Below are 21,284 nucleotides of genomic sequence, written 5' to 3'. Positions count from 1 at the left end.
TTGCAACAGATCTTATTTTGAAGTCAGTTGAGAGATCAGAAGCTTGTCTTAAATGAGGGATAAGACAAACTTAAAGTATGTTATCTTCTTTGCTCAAGAAGGTACACAATGAACGCTTTATTGCCCCCATATTATATTTCCATCGTGTTACCTGAAGTCTTATTTTTTCTTATTTCTTTTTACCTTGAGTTCAGGCAAAGAGAAAGCAGTCCATTTTTGTGACTTATCTTTGCCTCTCGTTATTTTTGTAGGATATCCTATGCTTCCAGCAGAATGTGCTGTCAAAGCCTTTCCGTATACTGCAGGTCGGATTTCAACATTGAAAATGCGAGTAACTCGGAGACTTGGTCTTTCAACGCTGCAATGAGATGAGCAGTTAACGCGTGTTCGGCGAAGCTTTCTGTTCTCGTTCGAGATCACATTGTGGTTCACAATGCAGAAATTTGTTAGGGTCCACACAGAACAAATGCGCCATTTCGAAAGTGGGTCATGCTGCAAAATTTACAGCACTGTTTACGCTCAAGTGTTGAACGACAGTTGAGTATGTTGCATTGTCACAAGACACACAAAACCAATAAAGGTAGAAAAATTGAAAAATATTCATAATAATATGGCCTTCAACACCTGCATTTTTGCCTCGTGGTAAATCGCGCATATCAACTGGCTACCACATGCACATGCATCATGGTCGCTGCGTAATATTAATTTGTGAGCTCCATTTATAGTCCGGCTCTCCAGGGTAAACAGCGCGTGCACAAGACGCGTCTGATACTCGGAAGACTGGTGAACATGGTGTAGAATATTTCCGGCGTAAGCAACTACCAAAATACGGCGCTAGTTCTGCGACGTACGTTGACATGCGGCTAAGTAAGTGTTGGTCAAACTAAATCGCTGTCGGTGTTATTTCTAAAAGTACGGCAACTGTATGCACGTGCGTGGTTCAGTCTCGTAATTTCTCTTTTATTTAACAACAACATTCTACATGGTTCCTAACCGCGCAGTATAGGCCAACAAGCGCTGGACCAGGTGGCGCAGCAAACGTTGTTTGTCAGCGCCGCTAGTGGCGAACTTTTCAACACACGGCCGTTCCTAGCAGACGACACTCGGTCTACGATGGCTAACTTGGTGTGGCGCTATCGTTTGTCATCCGTTTTCCGTATAGAAACAAGTCAAAAGGATCGACAAATTATTTCTAAAAAAGTCGCTGAAACATGTGTACAATGCGCGGCTCGATGTACATATGCCGTGTATGTCGCGAATGACGCTGTTTGTTTGGGTGTTTAGTGTGCTTCTCTGGTGTACTGCGGGTGCAAAACTATAAATTTCATTCTGAGAAAAATCAGGCTTAACAAGAACGTGACAAAGATTAATTCGCAGGGTGCTCATCGAATTCAATGGGGACTTAACAAAACGCTCGCCGTTATAATTGAAGATAGTTGAACAATATTAACGGGACATCTAAAAGAAACACAAACTGTTTTGTCGTTCAACACCCAAATAGTTGCTGTTTCCTGGGACCTCTGAGCGAACATCTCGACTATTTAGATTTGGAATCAGCTATCATATGTCCGCCTCGTTCAAACAGACGTCTAACTTTTTCTTAATGCGTACGGAAACAAAAGTTGTGCACATATACACGAGGCTATATATTGTATATGTATATGTTTGTAAGAGCTCCAAAGAGCTCCCGTTATATTTTAGTTTTAGTTAGTCGAAATGGGTCGGCGAGTCATCGAATAAACAGCGAACGGTTTATTAGACTACTTGGTAGCAAAACACAAGAGTGATAGCTCTCTGAACACAAGTGAGTCGAAAGAATGAATGCTCCAGCTTGGAGCGCACAAGCATTTAAGCGTCGCGCCGAAAAGTCTAGAAACAGCACGTGCGTTTGCCAGAGAGCAGGCGATGTGTCTGGAAGCTTCTTGCTTCTTCTTCAGCATGCGCCGGGATGAGATGTACCGTTTCGTGCCTGCCCTGGAAGTTTCGCGATGATGATTCGTGGCATTGCCCCCTCCGTAGACGGGGCATCGTCTCGATGCCGTTTCTTCTCATTTTTTTCCCCCCATGTTGTTTCCTTCCAGCCAGTCTTCAGCGCTACCTGCTGTAGTACGGCTTGAGTCGAACGACGTGAACTATTTCAGTCCTCGGGGGTCGTCGAGAGGGAACGCTGCCCTCAGGTACCACTTCGTAATCCAGGTCTCCAATGCGTCGAAGTACTTTGTAGGGACCGAAGTACGGCTTCAGTAGCTTCTCGCTCAGGCCTCGTCGTCGAATCGGCGTCCAAACCCATACCAAGTCGCCTGGACTGAAGCGTACGTCTCGTCGGCGCAAATTGTATCTTCTTTCATCGACGCGTTGTTGTTGACCAATCCGTAGTCTGGCCAGCTGGCGGGCTTCTTCTGCTCGTTGTGTGAAGTCCAGAGCGTCGTTTTCCACATCACTGGGTTCGTGGGGCAGCATCGCGTCCAGCATAGTCGATGCGTCATGGCCGTGTGCAAGGCGGAACGGTGTGAATCCCGTTGTTTCCTGGACAGCCGTGTTATAGGCGAATGTGACGTAAGGCAGTATTTCGTCCCATGTCTTGTGCTCGACGTCGACGCACATCGAAATCATGTCGGCAAGGGTTTTGTTTAGGCGTTCGGTGAGCCCGTTCGTCTGCGGATGGTACGCCGTTGTCCTCCGGTGAGTGGTGTGGCTGAGTCGAAGGGTTTCTTGTGTTAGCCTACTTGTAAATGCCGTTCCCCTATCGGTGATTAAGGCGGTCGGAGCTCCGTGCCGTAGTACGATGTTCTCGATGAAGAACGTCGCCACTTCTGTTGCTGTGCCCTGTGGAAGTGCCTTAGTCTCAGCATAGCGTGTCAGGTAGTCGGTGGCGACGATTATCCAACGATTTCCGGAAGACGAACGTGGGAAGGGCCCGAGTAGATCCATCCCAATCTGCTCGAACGGCGCCGACGGCGGTGCGATTGGCTGAAGGTACCCAGAAGGTCGTACCGGCGGCGTTTTTCGTCGTTGGCATTCCCGGCACGTCCTTACGTAGTGGTGCACGGTCTTGGCCAGTTTTGGCCAATAGTACTTTTCCCTTATACGGGCCAGTGTCCGGCTGTATCCCAAATGACCTGATGACGGTTCGTCGTGGCAGGATTAAAGAATCTCGATGCGCATGTCCCCAGGCACAACGAGAAGCCACGTAGCGCCTTGTGGTGCGTGGTTTTCTTTGTAGAGGACACCATTACGTAGGGAAAAACTTCGGAGTGATCTTCTGAAGATGGGAGGAACATTGTCGGCGCGGCCCTGCAGATAGTCGACGAGTGTCTTCAATTCGGGGTCGTTATACTGCTTGGTAGACATGGTAGTCGCGCTCATTAGACCGAGGAAGGCGTCGTCGTCCTCGAGGCTGTTGTCCTGTCGCTGGAGTGGTGCTCGGGACAGGCAGTCGGCGTCGTCGTGTTTTCTTCCTGACTTGTAAGTGACGGTTACGTCATACTCCTGTAATCGGAGACTCCATCTCGCTAGGCGTCCTGAGGGGTCCCTTAAACCAGCCAGCCAGCACAGAGAATGGTGGTCTGTTACCACCTTGAACGGCCATCCGTACAGGTAGGCGCGCAACTTTGTGATGGCCCATATGAGTGCAAGGCACTCTTTTTCGGTCGTCGAATAGTTCTTCTCTGCCTTGGTTAGCGTTCTGCTTGCGTAAGCGATGACACGTTCGACGCCGTCGTGAAGTTGAACGAGCACGGCTCCTAAACCATCGTTGCTTGCGTCGGTGTGTATTTCTGTTTCGGCGTTTGGATCGAAGTGGGCAGGCACGGGTGCGGTCTGTAGAAGCGTCTTCAATTCATCAAACGCCTGTTGCTGGGCTTCACTCCAGATAAACGTGGATCCGTCCTTCGTGAGGGCATTCAGGGGCGACTCAATTCTTGAAAAGTTCGGAATGAACCGTTGGTAGTAGGCGCAAAAAGAAAGCTTCGAACGTCTTTCAGGTTACAAGGAACACGGTAATTTGCGATGGCCGCCGTCTTCTCGGGGTCGGGGCGTACGCCGTCGCTGTTCACGAGATGGCCGAGTAATTTGAGTTCCTCGTAGCCGAATCGACACTTCTGAGGCTTCAACGTCAGCCCTGCAGTTCTGATAGCCTCGAGGACTTGCTTTAGCCGTTCAACATGTTCTTCGAATGTTCTTGCGAAGACGACAACATCGTCGAGGTACACCAGGCAGGTTTGCCACTTCAACCCGTCGAGAACTGTATCCATAACACGCTGGAACGTCGCTGGCGCTGTGCAAAGGCCGAAAGGCATAACCTTGAATTCGTAAAGTCCATCCGGAGTGACGAAGGCAGTCTTCTCACGGTCCCGTTCGTCGACTTCAATTTGCCAGTACCCCGTCTTGAGGTCCATGGAAGAGAAACATTTTGCGTTTTGAAGGCGATCGAGCGTGTCGTCGATGCGCGGTAACGGGTAGACGTCCTTCTTCGTTATCTCATTGAGTTTCCGGTAGTCGACGCAGAACCTGAATGTTCCGTCCTTCTTCTTCACTAGTACCACCGGCGATGCCCACGGTCTGGTCGACGGCTGGATAATGTCATCTCTTAGCATCTCTTCTACTTGCGTTCGGATCGTTTCTCGCTCTTTGCAGGAGACCCGGTACGGCATGCGGTGAATTGGACGGGCCTTTTCGTCGACGATGATGCGGTGCTTCGCAGTGGGCGTTTGTCTTACTTTCGACGATGCAGCGAAGCAGTCACTGAAATCGTTGAGCATCTGGAGAAGGGTTTGCTTTTGAGTTGTATTGAGTTGAGGGTTTACGTCGAAATGTTCGGCCTCGTGTTCCGTGGTGACCGCGATGTGATCAGTGTGCATCAGGCAAACATCCGTGGTGGAGTATTGGTCTACAATGACGGCTATCTTCGTGCCGTTCGCCAGGTGTTGTGGCTCCGGGCGAAAATTTGTGACCAGGAGTTCGAATATTCCGTTTCTTACGGGCACAATTCCTCTTGCTATCCCAATTCCTCGTTCGAGGAGAAGTTGCGTGTTGCCTTCAGCCAACAAACAGCCAGTCGGTGCTCTCTCGCACGTAGCGCTCACAAGGACTGACGACAAGGGAGGCAGGTTCACGTGCTCAGTCGTCACGGCGGTTACGTCCGTGTTTGCGCGTTTCTCCGGGGTTATTCGTGCCCACCACTTGTCGTCTGCTGTTTCCGGCGTTTTAAAAGAGATAACTCCATTTGTGAAGTCGATGATTGCTTCGTTTTCGACTAGAGAGTCCATTCCGAGTATTACATCCCGTGGGCAGTTCGACAAGACGGCAAAGCTGACGACGTACTGGATGTCACGCACTTGTATGACTGCCGTGCATCGGCCAGTCGGTGTGATGACGTGTCCACCAGCAGTGCCGATGCGCCAGCACAGCGGCGGCGTAGGTTGGTCTCGGTACTTCGGCGTCGGGGTTGGCGGTTGACGATGTCTGGATTGCCTGCTGAACCTCGTCCTTGATGACCGCGCCGATCGAAGACAAAGGGTCTTGAGCCTTCTCAGGACAGAGGAGAGCTCGTACTTTTTCGCGTACCACCTCTCGAATCAGCTGTCTGATCGATCCGACGTCGAGGCCAGCGGTCGTGGAGAAAGCCTCGTAGCCCTGGTGTCGTTCGTTGACGGTAGCGCGAGAGGGCAGGGTCCTCTCAATGCGGACGGCTTCGTCCAGAAAAGCGTCGGTCGTGGCGGGTGGATCCCCGGCCAGGGCGCGAAAAATTTATTCTTTTACGCCCCTCATGAGTCGCTGAACCTTCTTCTCCTCGGATGCTTTGGGGCCAGCTCGCCGGAAGAGCCGCAACACATCTTCGACGAAGCCTGTAACGCTTTCGTTTGGCAGCTGGATCCTTCTCTGGAGCAGATGTTCAGCGCGTTCAGCTCGTTGTTGAAAAGCGAACGCCTCGCGGAGTTTGCTTTTGAAGACGTCCCAGGACGTGAGCGAAGTCTCCCGGTTCTCAAACCATGTCGTCGCGGTGCGTTCCAGGGAGAAATACACGTTGACGAGCTTCTGGTCGTCACTCCAGTTGTTGAACTTGGCGATCCGCTCATAATGGTCGACCCAATCTTCCACGTCGTCGTAATACTCCCCGCTGAATGTCTTCGGGGACCGTGCAGGGGCTATGGGCGTGGCAACAGGTTGCGCCACTTGGGTACTGGTCTCCGCAGTCATCTTCTTCTTGCGTTTAGGGGGTTCTAATGGACCAAATTCTGCAGGCAGACCAAGCTGTCTTCTTCTTTGTCGCAGTTGGTCTTCCAGGCCGTTGGACAAGGAATACCCCGCACCTCCACCAGAAATGTCACGAAGCGAAATGGGTCGGCGAGTCGTCGAATAAACAGCGAACGGTTTATTAGACTACTTGGTAGCAAAACACAAGAGTGATAGCTCTCTGAACACAAGTGAGTCCAAAGAATGAATGCTCCAGCTTTGAGCGCACAAGCATTTAAGCGTCGCGCCGAAAAGTCTAGAAACAGCACGTGCGTTTGCCAGAGAGCAGGCGATGTGTCTGGAAGCTTCTTGCTTCTTCTTCAGCATGCGCCGGGATGAGATGTACCGTTTCGTGCCTGCCCCTGAAGTTTCGCGATGATGATTCGTGGCAATATATGGAGTTTCTGCTGACGACAACCCAGTGAAAGAATTGATAAAAACAAGTGAGCTGGTGTGTGTAATTCATGACAGCAAGACCCGGAGACCAGGGACGAAGAAAATAGACACATACAGATGTCTCCAAATTCTGTCTGTGTGTGTCCGTTTTCATCGTCCCTAGACTCGAGATCTTACTGTCACACAGCGACAATTATCCGAAGCATTGGCTGCACAGTCGACTTTTAATATAAAAAGCAGAAAACTGCAAAGCAAATACAAGAAAACGAAAAGCATATCTGGTCAAAGTGTTTGTGTTCTATTTCATTAGAACGGATGCCGATATTTGTCTACTGCAATAATTATACGAAGGCAGAAGAATGGGCGATGTCGAGTTGCCGGTGATGAGTAGATCAAAGAGTGATATTAAACGGTAGGAGCAACTTATTTATTTACACATGCTAACAAGTCTTTCGTGCACGAGACTGCACTTCTTCAGGTTACACAATAATAATTATATCTGGATATTACATAGCCGCAATGTAAGTCTATGACTGAAAACGGTAAACGACGGCAGCAGTCAGGAATAATTATTTCAGGGCTTCATATTTTAAGGATTAGCTAGTTCTGGAGTACAAAAGATAATGCAGCCGCCTGCATATCGCCGGCAGCCGGAATGGCGCTGCCAGTCGGGGACATTTCTTTCGGGAACATCTTTTCCGGGGACTTTTCTTGGGCGGGCAAGTTTTTGCCGTAGCCATCTTCTTGCTGCTATGCGTACGACACAACAGCACTTTGCGATTTTTAGTAGAGTTCGATTCCATTCGAGTAGAGTTCGATTTCGGAAAAAACAAAAAACAAAAAAAAACACCGCACTCTTCGACGCGTCCTACCCGTTGCTATCAGTTATGCATACGGGGTGAGAGCGGCCGCGTGTCGTACGTGATATAAATCATCAATCGGAGTAGCATTCCGAAGGTAGGGGTCAGAGTGGCGCTCCAGTCGCCCTCCTCAAACTTTAGCGCAACAGCCCTATACCATTCATTTCTTGTAATCATCACAATTTGCGAGTGCAAAATAACGATGCCGTCACCCACCTGTTGCGCACTACAGAACTATGGCAGAAGCAAACAAATAAAAAGAAAGAGAGAGAAAGAGACAAGCCGAGCGCGCTGTGAGTTCCGATTCAGTTCCACCCTACGGCTGGTAATCTTCTACCCACTATTGTCCCCTAACCTGGGAGGAAGGTAAGCGAAGGGTAAATCCGAAGCACTGTGGCTTTCAACGGGGAGAGAAAAAGTAGGTCGGGAAGAAGCGCGACGTTTCTACCTATTTTCAACCTTTTTTTCTTAGAGTGCAGTAGGTGAGCAGTACAAGTATCTCGGGGTATACTTCACTAGTGACCTCAGCTGGAAAACACACATTCAACACTTGGTTCCTGATGCTAACAAGGTTCTTGGGTATTTCAGACGTAATTTGAGATCAGCACCCCCCAGCGTCAAGCTAATAGCTTATGGAACCTTTATACGTACCAAGCTTGAATATGCGGCCGCAATATGGAGCCCCTACCAGCTGACTCTTATTGGAGAACTTGAGACTGTTCAGAACAAGGCCGTAAGATTCATCACATCCAACTATTCAAGGTTCTCCAGTATTTCCGCATTGAAGAGAGACAATAACATCCAGCTATTGGAGACTAGGCGTAAGATTGCCCAAATATGTATTTTGCACAAGCTTTATTATATGGGTGAGCCTTGGATAGACATCGCTTTTTGTCCATCAGGCTGTCCGCTGCCGCGAATACATCACCCCTGTTATATCGTTTTTTCCAAAGTATGAACAACTGCACCGTCAAGTCAAGCATACCTCATGCGATTTCAGAATGGAACAAGCTGCTTACTTCTATTTTTAAAATAACCAACGCTGTTCAGTTTAGATCTGCTATAAGTGATTATTTTCGCTAAGTGTGGTTATTCATTATATGTGGGCGGGACGCAATTCAGTAACATTTTAGTAGTTTTTCTTTGCATATCAGATTTTCTTTTCGAATTGTTTGTAGTTCGGTGTATCGAGTGCATATATGATTTGTATTTTGAGTTTGAGTTTTGTTTACTGCCTTTACATATCCTTTTGCTTATCTCCCCTTTCTTATCACAGATTATTTATTCTCTGGTATTTGTAACTCTACCATTGAGTGCAGTTATGTGTTGTGTATTTTGTTTCCCCCCGCTTTAGTAATGCCGTCCTGGGCTTTTAGGTATGTTAGATAAATAAATAAATAAGTGATTATCAATAAAGCTCATTGTTGAAAGTAGCGCTTCGTATGGCGCGCTTTGGTTTAGTCTTCGTCTTTTCTGCCAGCGCACCCGTGACTGTGGGTCATTACTAACGCGCCCAAAGCACAGGTTGACATGGGAATTTCTATTTGGCGTGGCATTATAGACTTCACTAAGATATTTGCTCAAGAAAAATCAGTGAGTAACGGTGACTGAATAAAACTTTCGGATGACGAAGTGCAATCCTTCTCGGGTCTGCGGCACGTGTAGCATGTGCAACAGCGGCGAGTAGTGTCTGTTACTGTGGAACAGCGATGCACAATCAAATTCCTTGTGAAAGAGAACGCCAAACCGGCTGAGATTTTGCAAAGATTACAGGCACAGTATGGAACAAATAATGTCAAGGGGAAAAGTGTACGAGTGATGCAGACAGTTTGGCGAAGGACGGAATATGGTGACTAATGAACCATATGGACACATTTCGCAGTCACACCAGTGACCATAGCAGGCGTTGAGCAAGCTGTCCTCGAGAACTGCCGAATAACAGTTCGGGCACTGCAGACCAGCGCAATATTTGTGTCCGCAGCGTGACGCAAATCATTCACAAGCAGTTACTGTTCGGCAAAGTCTGTGCAAAATGGGTTTCCCGACACCTTACTTGTGACCAGAACAGAGCGCGCATGGCAGTCTCTGAGTAGCTGCTAAACCGGTTTCAATCCGAGGGGGAAGAATGTTTGCAATCAGTCATCACATATTATGAAACCTGGATGCATCATTTCAACCCAGAGACAAAAAAGCAGCAGCATGGAATGACGACATAAGGCTTCTCGCCGCCAAAGAAAAGCAAGATACAGCCGTCTGGTGAAAAGTGAATAGGAACTGCCTTCTGCGACATGCGGGGGTCGTCTATGTGGAGTTCTTGGAGCAAGGGGTCACGAATAATGTGCAGTACTACTTCACGTTGAAAAAACGGTGTCGTGCGAAACCCAATTCGCAAGAAAAGGCCTCTGGTATTGTCTGGAAGCCTCATTCTTCTTCATGACAATGCCCGGCCTCACACCGCGAATTTGACGGTAGCAACCCTGGCCGAAATGTGCTAGGAAGGTTTGCCCCCATGCCCCTTACATCCCAGACTTAGCTCCAAGCGCTTACCATTTGTTTGGGCCCCTTAAAGAGCGCCTTGGAGGAAACACGTTCCATACAAATGAAGCCCTCCTCTAGATGTCCTGCAGTGTCTACGACAGCAGCGCACTTTTTTTCTACGCCACAGGCGTCATAGAGCTGCCACATTCAATGGCAGCGGTGTCTAGAATGGTGAATACTTTGAAAAACTGACGTACTTTGGTGCTTCCCGAGTCTTCTTTTTTTAAAGAAATGAAGTGTCGGTCAACCTTCAATAACCCGTGTTACGTTAAAAGGTTCAGAATGGTTGTAGAAAAGTTACACGGAAAATTGCCGTTGTATGTCGCCCAGCTTGATTGTAGGCGACCGTCACTGTGACATGATATCGTGTTCTTCCTTTTCATGTTGGGTGTGCTTATTTAGGACAGCATTTACCAGTCGAGGTGAAGTCGATATGCCATTTACCGAGATGGATGCCGCTTAGCACAGGCAAGCGCGAAACCGAATCGTCGCGATCTACTGCTCGCGACACGGTTGGGTTTGAAATCACCTGTCAATAGTTCTGTAACCAATATTTCCTTGATTGCCATCGAAAATGTTGTTCGAATATCGTATTTGAATGTGGACCATCTGCTGCACGTGTTTATTACTCGAAATAAGTGATCTTACAACGCCTCGAGATTTAAAATGGGCTAAGCCACGAGGTGCCGATTTCAGACAACCGTGTCGCAAGCAGGACGCGTGCTTACGCCGTTCGGTGTCTCTTCCTGTATAGTTGACGTTTCCGAGTAGAACTCGAAAGCAGTTGTAGGAAATTTGGTCAGATGTCCAAGGCCCCTGCAAAGCAATCAACTTGAAAAGACTGCTGCGCGTTCGCTCAGGGAATAACATGTATCTCTCACAGAAGTTAACGCGTGGACAGCAGAGCTGCGGAGAGAGTAACTCCCAGATACAGTGTCTACTGGGATTTATGCGAGTCGTCTATTGCAGCAGAATAATACTTACAGCGGAGGAATACTTAAAAGTTCGCAATTTGGTTGCGTAGCGATGTTCATCTACTGAGAAATCCTCCAACCCTCGAGTCCTCCATATTCATTTATTGTGCAATTCCTTTATCGTCCCCGTTATTCCCATTCCCGTACATTCGCGTATATAGACGCCATCTTCCGTGAGCGACATTAAACACGGTGTGCCGTGCGTATTGAGCTCTCGACGCACGTTAAAGAAGCCTCAGGTGGGTAAAATGAATCCACAGACCGACCGCTGTGCCGTCGCGCATGATGATAGTTGTGAGCGACGTAAAGCCACCAATTATCAATGAAATTATACTCGCTACAATCCACCCAAAAACGGATATGTTGGTGATAGTTGTGGTTGGCTATTTCCGAGCGGTCTGCTCTGAAGCGCTCTGCTCGAGTTGCTGCCAAAGGAAAACTTGAGCGCAGAACATGCTCAGAACGTACCCTCATTCAGAACTATATCGTTCTCTCTACTTATCTGGTGAAAATTGGAAGTGCACGCCCTTTTGTATCCACTACGATGTACCATAGGTGGGGAAGTTACTTTTATTTTGTAGAGCACTACCGTTACTCACTACTTTTTTCAAAAAGTAACGCGTTACAGTATTCGTTACGGTTGCGGTAGTAGGTAACGCGTTACTAACGCCGTTACTTCTGATAAGTAATGCCGTTACTTTTGCATTACTTCACCAGTTGTCCTTATAATATGTACCCTTTTTAGGTTGAGTCACATAAGTGCATTCCGCAAATCAATACAAGCAATGTTGGGCACAAACAAGGGTCACGCATGAACACAACTTACGTACATGTACGATTTATTGCAACGCAGAAGTAGTTGATGTTCAAAATTTTCATCTGTGAGCTGCGCCCGTTTGGCTGAGAGGACGCCTAATTACCAGTGAGTGCTCCTTGTCAAGGTTGATAGAGACAGTGACCTTTTATCTCACACAGTACAAATCCAAACAGCCAATGCCTTGGTACTTTGTTACTTGTTCAGAGGGTAGAGGCTATTTTTCTGTCGCTTTTGACCCATTCGTCTGAAAAATACCAGAGGGAGTGAAAAATAGAGGTGGTAAACAAAGGTGACATCTCAACCAGGGTAGGTCAATAATCCTTCTTTTGCGTTCTTCGTGGGTGCCGATGTAACCTTCTTTTTATTCTTGAAGATTAATAGAAAAAAATCCCCGGATTCTGCAGGCACGGTCCTCGCTCAAGCTTTCAAGTTTAGACGATGAAGCAATGTTCTCGAACACGCGGTAACGCATAACGCCGTTACGCGTTAGTTAGTAAAAATGTAATGACGTTACGTTACTCATTACTTTTCTCCCAAATGTAATGCGTTACCATATTTCACTACTCGAATGTAACGCGTTACCGGTAACGCACTACTTTGTAACGCGTTACTCCCCTCCTATGCGATGTACTAATCCACTAGTCCACTAATGTACGGCGTTTTTTTATCGTTAAATTTTCTCTATAAAAAAACACCAGCATAGATGCCGTCCTTGCAGTAGAGTTATACACTAGGCGGACATCCTCGTCTCGAAGAGAGTATGTAATTACAAGATGACCAATTATCTAAAATTCATTAATGAACTCATTGATTAGAAAATTTCAGGCAAAAGTGAGATAGCAGAATGGCGGACAATCATCGTTGAAATCCATTCTACCTAATAAAAATCCTGAAAGCGCGAGCCGTGAAATACCCATTGCCGAATTTCGCTATGGGACGAAACAAAAACCGCACGCAACAGGAGCGCGTCACCTTCGCCGACGGAGGCCTCTCAGAGCCGGAAAGCGGTTGATTTGGCCAGCAGATGAGCACCTACTCCAATAATCTCTATCGCTCTAAAGCACGTGGCTGTCTGACGTGGATTCAGCGCTGTGCTCCTTGCGCTCCAGATCTACGCAGTTTTGGTTTCAGCTCATCTGCATAGCATAATTCGGAGATGATATTTCAACGCGTTTCAGGGTTAGTGAAAAAATGATATAACTTTCAACGAGGCTTGGCTCCCATTCTGCTATCTCACTTTTGCACGGAATCCCCTAACTGAAGAGTTCATTAATGAATCTTCGGTAATCCGTAATCTTGTATTTACATATTCTCTTCCAGAGGATGTCCGCCTGGCCGTAGAACTCAACTCTAACAACGACATCTACATGCTGCTCTCACAGCTTTTTATAAGAAGTCTGTAAAGGATAAAAACACGCCCTGTATATATACTAAGTGATACAAAAGGCGTACACCTCCGATTTTCAAGGAATCAGTGTGATACCGTTCTCAATGGCGATTTATCTTGAGCCTTTGCTTATTAACTGCTTTTGAGTGCACGAGAGCGTGAAACTTAGTGCTATAGTGCAAAGTTAGTGCTATAGGCGACATTTCATTCACGTTTTCAGAATGCATTTACACTAGTGCAGGGGCGGATCAAGGGTGGTCAGGATGTCCCCCTCAACTTTTGTCGTTACATAGAGTTTCAGTTGACCTTGGTAGTGTAATAGCATGCTGTCCAAGGCAGGGCCCCTCCCTGAGAAAAATCCTGGATCCGCCTTTGCACTAGTGGCACGTGTGCTGCCCTGAGTCGTAAGTTTATGTGTCGGAACTCTGTTAATGCTTATATTCGACGGACTGTGCTTCATTTGAAACGAGCTTGATGAGTTTTATCATTCATGAGCACGTTGACAGTATTAGTTACTTTCATGTTCAAATGTTGAGAGCGATGTGAGTGCAGTCGACGCCCGAACCTTGTAAATGACCTTTTTCGTGATTCTGAGCGGATGAATGCTAGTACTATGCAATAAAACAAAGGGTGAATTTGAGCTGTCATAGTCTCGGAAGATTCCCATGCTGCTTAACAAATAATGCAACTTGGCACTGAGTTTGAATGTACTCGGAAAGCTTTTATGTGATAACTGAGGGGATAGCTTTTAAACGAAACACAAGATATAACGTTCCCAATCATGCGATAGCGAAGTAGGTTACATACGGTGTCGACGTCACGCAAACCATGTCCGGCAAGGGGCCAAAGTAAGAGGGAACAGGACCACCTGATGGTAAGGAATGTATATCCGAAAGGAATCCGATTAATCATATCTCTTGCATGTGTTGTGCATTATTCTTTCGTGGAAATATCGGAAGTCTTCCAACAATACATTGGCGTATTCATGCATACTGACCAGTATTATAGTACTTGATGAAAAGGTTGCTTTAATTGAATTGGTTCACTTCGTTCTTCCGTTTTCAAAGGTTTGTGAATGATCCCTTTAGTTTGCCACTGAGTAGCGCCATCTTGAACAATGCTTTGTAAATGAGTCGTAGAGTCACTACACCCGATCAAAAAAATCCGGCAAGACTCCATCAGAATTTCTAATGCTGTATTAGAATATTTTGATGTAGCATCAAAACAACTTCTCACTCATTCACAACTCCTAACAGGACTGTTAGCGGTCAGACAAATGCTGTCCCACAGCCCGTTAGGTGGGCCGAATGGCCCCACAAAAAGCCCTGATGGTACCACATTGCCCCTGGCGGCCCAACAAAGGGTATCCAACGGCCCATCAGGTGACCTTAGTGGCCCCACAGGAGAACCCAATGGTCCATCAACGAGGCTTTGTGGTCAGAAAGGGGATGCCTCATAGTAGATCAAGAGCCCCTTATGGGACATCAGAGATAGTGTATAATAGCGTATAATCGCTAAAACACTCCATGCAAGACCCCATAAAGGGCACAACTGCAAAGGAAAAGCCGGAAACTGTGTCCTGTTCGGTATTCGTTTCATCCTTTAGAGTTTTATTGTATCCAAAGTTCTAGCTGTTATAAGAAATGAGCAACGCTGTAGCCGACGTTTTTACAGTATTCAATATGGCAGCTCGCATTGTCGTGACAAGCCGATAGACCTCCGACCGTCAAGCACTATGTTTTATGCCGTCTGATTTTAATATCACTTCAAGATTCAGTTCGTGATATGTGACCCCCATAAAACTTCCCTAAAACTGATTAGCGCTCAGACTCAAGCTCCGACTGCCCCAGCGTGTAAATACCATTGTGCATCTCGCAACGCTCCCAGCCTATAAAAGGCCACGAGCCATGCTCCAGTACCATAAGCATCCATAAAACGACTGGGAGCTTCATAAGTGGACGTCCCCCTTCATACACTCCCAGGAAAAAACAAAAATCGGATAGTAAGTGTCAAATTCTTGACCTTTGTTCTATGCGTCATGGGCTTCCACTTAGAGCTTTGACGGATAATAAAGGTCAAGAATTTGATCGTTTTTTTACAGCTATTTTAGAAGTAAGCCATTGACTTCTATTTCATGCGTAGAATCCTTATACTTATATGTCCCCTTATTACGGCCATATACCACTAGTTATACCGGATAGTATACGTCAACACAGAACGGTGTACTGGCGTAACAGACCACTTTGTCGCTGTGAGGTAAACGATTTTGTACCAGCGTAATCATCAGAACAAATTCCATGCAAAAAACTGCGAGAATTGAAAGGAATGAACAAAAAGCGACACTCGAGCTGCTTCTCAATGTACGTGTATGTGTGTATGTATGCTCAATGTTCATGAATGCTCAATGTTCATGTATGCTACATTGCTTCAGTAATGTATTGTACAGTGCATTGCTGAAGAAAGTTCACAGGATACATTGCACAATGTACATGCTGTTCAGGAGCAGGATCTAAGGCAGCTGAGGGTGCATGCTAGGTATTGAGCAGGGCAGCATGGCTAAGAGGAGTGTCTCCTGTTCCTGGGGATGCATTTGCTTCAACACATCATGCTCAGCTATAATCTTCAATAATAATTTGAACTGCAATTACGAAGAAAGATTTTGAAACTGAATCACTAACACAGACGCTTCAACGGCGGGAAACGGAAACGCATATGAAAAGAAAAAAAAACGAAAGAGGTAAAAGTCACCCGCACCAAAATGATCTGCTTCATACATAGAGGTACCAGCCCGGTCAACAATGGGCGCACGCATATGAATTTGCAGCGTGGAGATTGCCAGGACAACTCTGGCCGACGTGCTTGCTCGCCGACGGCCTGCTTGGCTGACTAAATCGTGCGAAGTTGTCTCGTTCGATGCTGTTTCTTCCCGCCATACGTTTGACATGAAATCAGTCGGTAAACTTTAGTTAACTCAAGACACCGAGCCCAAAACGTAGCGACTTACATTGGTGTTGGACGATGCATGATTGAGGCCATGAGACGCCAAACGCGGTTATCCCAGCAAACGCTTGGCGGTTTGCACACGACATCACATACGTGCACGCGCTCTCTGACAGAAAGGTCCGTAGAACATTTGAAGAACAATATGCGTCAATGTAGCCGTAAAGGACTGATATTGCAACGCAAAGTCTGAGTTTATCCGTCAAAGCGAAATCTTATGCGTCAGAATATAGGAGTAAATCGTGTTCCTCGTGCCATTTACGCACAAAACTCCCACCTTTACGGTTACAGCAGACACGTTAACGGGTTAGCATGAATAAAACACAGCTTGACGGATGCGGCGTCAGCCGTTTTGTCGAAATTTACGCTTAGTACGGATAAAATATGATGTAAGCGTAAATTTATCCGTTTCGTTTCTGAGAGTGTACATCCGCCGGATCTCGCGTGTCGGCAGTTGGAAAATATTTCCTAGTCCTGATGTGATTACCTAATGAAAAAACGCGCGATTGCACTGCGGAAGTTCGATTATCGATGTACCTACAGGATGTATCAACGAAAAGCAGTAAGAAACACAGACGTTGTGTTAGTTTTGAGTTAACACCTCAAGCCATTCCTCACTTTAGTGTTGCTAGTGTGAGTAAATGAAATAAATTTAGACACCTCGCGAAAACGACAACCACGGGAGGAACATAAGACACACACGGGCGCTTTTCACACACAGCGTTTTCGCGCTGTGTGTGTTTTTCCCGGTCTAGCAATGAATTACCAACTAGCCCAACAAAGCATTTTGTTAGACACCTCACCCCTTCTATTTAACCGCGGCAGCATACAGGACTATCGGCTTCGCAAAATCACTGAAGTCAAGCTGTAAGTATAGTATTTGTGCTATCTACGTCCACTTCCACTTGATGCCAATGCATCAAATGACCCGATCGAAAAACCTATCAACACTAAATCAGAAATTCTAATGGTCCATTAGAATATTTTGATGAACCATCAAAACAGCTTGTCGGCACATTAACAACTCCTAGTGGTTCAACAGGGCTCTTAGCGGTCCGACAAATGGTGTCGACAAATGGCCGAATGGCCCCACAAAAGGCCTGATGGTACCACAGAGCCCCTGACGGTCCAACAACGGGTATCAAACTACCCTTCAGGTAAGCTTAGTAGTCCCACAGGAGAACCGAATGGTATACCAACGAGGCTCTGCGGTCGAACATGTGATGCTATATTGTAGATCAGGTGCTCCTAACTAGGCACGAGATATATGGAATAGCATATAATCGCCATACCACTCCATGCAGGACGCCATAAAGGACAGAACCGCAAAAGCTAAGGCGGAACCTGCGTCCTGTCCTGGTCTTGTCCTTTACTGTTTCCTTGTGTCAAAGTTTCTAACTGTTATAAAAAATCAGCAACACTGTAGCCGACGTTCTTCCGGTATTCAATTTGGCAGCTCGCATTGTCCTGACAGGCCGATAGACCTCCGACAGTCAGGCTACAAATTTTTTTATACCGTCTTATTACGACTCAGAACATTCCAATATTTCGTCAAGATTCAGTCGTTTGTGATATGTCACGCCCATAAAGCTTGCCTAAAACTGATCAGCTCTCAGAGACTCAAGCTGCGAACGCCCCAGCGTGTAAAGGCGTTTGACCATCGCGCGACTATCGGAGCCTATAAAAGGTAGTGAAAGCGAAAAAAAAAAAAAAAAAACCCGTGGGCGGGAAACAAACAAAAAGACAACACAACCCCACATAACAGACTGACGCACAAGATATTTATTGACAGACCTGCTTCTTAAATAACCTGATCCTGCAAAGCCCTCTTCTGCAAGCTTCCCCTTTTACACCCTCAAGTCTGCCTAGAAATCACAGTACTTATCAAGAGTCCCTCCTGTTAGCAACTCCTAAGTCCTGTACTTTCGAAAAGATAAAGGCACTAGGCAGGCTTGAAGGTGCAAAAGGGTAACCTTGCAGAAGAGGGCGTTGCTGGCTTAGGTTAATTAAAAGGACGGTCCGTCAATAAAAATATTGTTTGTCTGTCTGTGATGTGTGTTGTCTCATCCTTATGTTTGTTTACGGGCACGGGTTTTTTTATTGCTTTTAAAGTATGAAGGGTTTCAAGGGTTTAAAATGGGTAAATGGGTTCTAAAGGTAAATCTATATGCATTTTTAACTATTTTCTATAAAAGGCCACTTGCCAAGCGCAAGTACCATAAGCATCTATAAAACGGCTGGGAGCTTCATAGGCGAACATCGCTTTCCGTATATCCGCCGAGTGTCGCGTGTCGGCAGTTTCAAAAATTTTCCTAGTCTTGACGGAATTCTCTGATGGAATGAAGTGTTGCGAGAGGGAAAGAAACGCGCGATTCCACTGCAGAAGATCGATTCTTGGTGGACCTACAGAATGCCTAAACCAAAATGAGTAAGAAACACAGACGTTGTCGTAGTCTTGAGTTAGTCTTCAAGCCATTCCTCACTTCTGTGCTGCGTGTGTGAGTAAATTAAATAAACTTAGTTATCTCACCCCATCTGTTTAACCGCGGCAGCAAACAGGGCTATCGGATTCGCCAAATCACGGAAGACAAGCTATAAGAATAGTGTATGTGCTGTCTGCGTCCGCTTCCACTTTGATGCTAATGCATATAAGGAAATGGACACTGCCATCCTAGATGAGGCTCTGGCCCTTCAGTTTTAGAGAGGGTTTATTTTATTTTCTCCATTTTCTGTTCACTTCTTGAAATGCTGCGCACGTTGTATATTTTGAAAAGTCGGGGAAAGGAAAGGAAGAGAAAGTAAAGTGTGTCATGAGAGGAGTTGGAAAAAGACACAAAGTTGTTTTTTTTTATTTTGTGGAGACCCCCATCAGGCCATTAGACCCTAATGGTGCCATCAAACCGCTAAACCGTTAGTCCTATTGGAGATGTCCAAAATTCCGATAGGCTTATTGGCCTAATGGTTCCATTAGGATTGGCTTTGACGGATTTTTCGATCGGGGAGCCCTTGCGTACCACAGGTGGCTGTTGCTTTGCCACAGGAGACGCTTTATTTATGAAGCGTGATGTGGGCAAGCTTACGCGTGTCTCATCCTACGGTTGGCAATACCAGGAAATGGACACTGTCATCTTAAGCGAGCTTTTGGGCCTTCAGTTCTCGAAACTGTTCTTTCTAACCTTTTATGCTTACTTCTTGAAACACTGTGTGCATTGTATATTTTGAAAAGTCTGTGAAACAAAAACGAAAGAAAGAACAGAAGCAAGAGAGATTAAATTGTGTTATGACAGGAGTCGGAAAAAAGACAGAAAGAAACAAATTTTAATTCTCTTACTATTTTTTTTTTACTTTTGTGAAGCTCCCATCAAGACATGAGGCCCTTAGTTCGTGGTGGTCTCATCAAACCGCTAAATCGTTAGTCCTATTGGAGATGTCCGAAATTATGATACACCTTGGCCTAATGGTTCCATTAGATTTGGCTCTGATGGATTTTTCGATCGGGCATGTACACGGTAACAACACACACACACACAGTACCAGTAACGATTATGATAGATACAAGGAAGCTCGGTCTGACGAACATCTGACGTCGGAAGCCTTCGAACATTTTTTCACTTGATTTGATGAAGCATTGGTTATGACTTTTTCTAGTGTGCATATACATATAGTACGAGGGCGGTTGAACAAATAATCTAAAAAGGATGATATGGTTTGCTTGTTCCCATATCTTACTGAAGGAAGCTTCGCATGTAGAGTGTACACGCTTGAGACGTTGTCGCTGTTAAAAAAAAAAACAAGTATTCTCACTCGTGCCCTTTTATTTGCACTTCATCAGCACAAAACAAAAAGCTCAGAAAACAAGTCCGGGAAGCACTGTCATATGATTTCCAATCTTTGTCATAGCCTCCATGCCAAATATTTTGGACAAAATCAGATTGGATAATTTATAACCGATTTCTTTTTTTCGTTTGACCCTTTCATCCGGAAGGCGGCCTTCCGTGCTTGCTCTGCCGTGCTCTGCAGCTTGCTCTGCCGTGACGTACCGAGGTTCAACTAATACGCAATTTCCGGTTTCTGTCCTCGTTCATTCCAAGATAGGCGCGCTCACGTTGTGCATAGCGTTCCTATCCGCACTTTTGTTCTATGCGTCCTTTGTTTCCTTCTAGTGGCGACACGCTAAAAAAGGAAACTGAAGGTACATGTCGTTTCCGCGTCGCCTCTTGACGGATACCAACTTTTTGGCGTTAAATACATTGTTTCGATTAAAGTGACCAAGGTCTAGGTGTACACAGCAAGTGTTGGCGGCGGTTTCTGAAACCAAACTTTCGTCCAACAGCATAACCGCCAGCTCGCTTAATCTGGACCAGCATGGAGGACAATCACCCAGGCACAAACGACTTCCAGTCGCGTCCAGGCAACTTCCCTCTTCGTCTAATATAACGGAATCGTCGACTAGAGAAAGGGATTCATCCACGTCCACCAGGCAAAGGGTGAGAAGGCTTAAGATTTGCCTACACTATATTGAACAGATTACGTGGACCTTTAGCTCCAAGAACTTTCCCCGTTCTTATAAGTGTGGCTTATACTGTTTGGAACAAGCCGTCTCTAACAGGTGTCTCTATTGAGAACTTTTACACAGGGATATTTTGTATTTTTGCTTTATTTTCTTATCACACGCACTATAGTTAGTAGCGGCGCAACAGCTCAAGTTCGCACTTCTTCGAAAATATAGTTCCAAAGACTCACGTTCTTTGTGACGAACGCTTTGTTTTATACGAATATTGTAGGCTTCTCGAAAGCTAAACAAGAATAAACTGAAACAAAAGCGTGATAACCGGAACGCTCCGTCACAACACCAAAAACGTCATTTCCACTAAAAATGAAACATCAGACTACTCAGAAATGTACTATACCTCCAGTTTAGCTATCTGCGCCCCCACTGCCCTGTATTGTTGAGCGCCAGAGACAATCAAGCGACCACATCGTGCATGCAATGTGGGATTACACAAGCGACGTGCACTGTACGTAGTCGTGTTCAATCTAAGAGCAAGACGATGATGCCTCACCTCGATTGTTTACCA

The 21,284-nt window shown here is 46.1% G+C and overlaps 1 protein-coding gene across 1 annotated transcript in view; it reads left to right on the top strand.

Moving 5' to 3' along the window:
• The window catches only part of LOC135397813 (uncharacterized), a 158,530-nt gene that overhangs the window by 133,932 nt on the left and 3,314 nt on the right, over positions 1 to 21,284 (top strand). The window contains exon 5 of the mRNA XM_064629372.1: positions 20,540 to 20,693. Coding sequence (XP_064485442.1) covers positions 20,540 to 20,693 — 154 coding nt within the window. The remainder of the gene's footprint in view (positions 1 to 20,539; positions 20,694 to 21,284) is intronic.

This window comes from Ornithodoros turicata, chromosome 6 (assembly GCF_037126465.1).
Source record: "Ornithodoros turicata isolate Travis chromosome 6, ASM3712646v1, whole genome shotgun sequence".
Taxonomy (NCBI): domain Eukaryota; kingdom Metazoa; phylum Arthropoda; class Arachnida; order Ixodida; family Argasidae; genus Ornithodoros; species Ornithodoros turicata.
The sequence above is the reverse complement of the archived record's forward strand: the minus strand, read 5'-3'. Positions and strand labels throughout refer to the sequence as shown.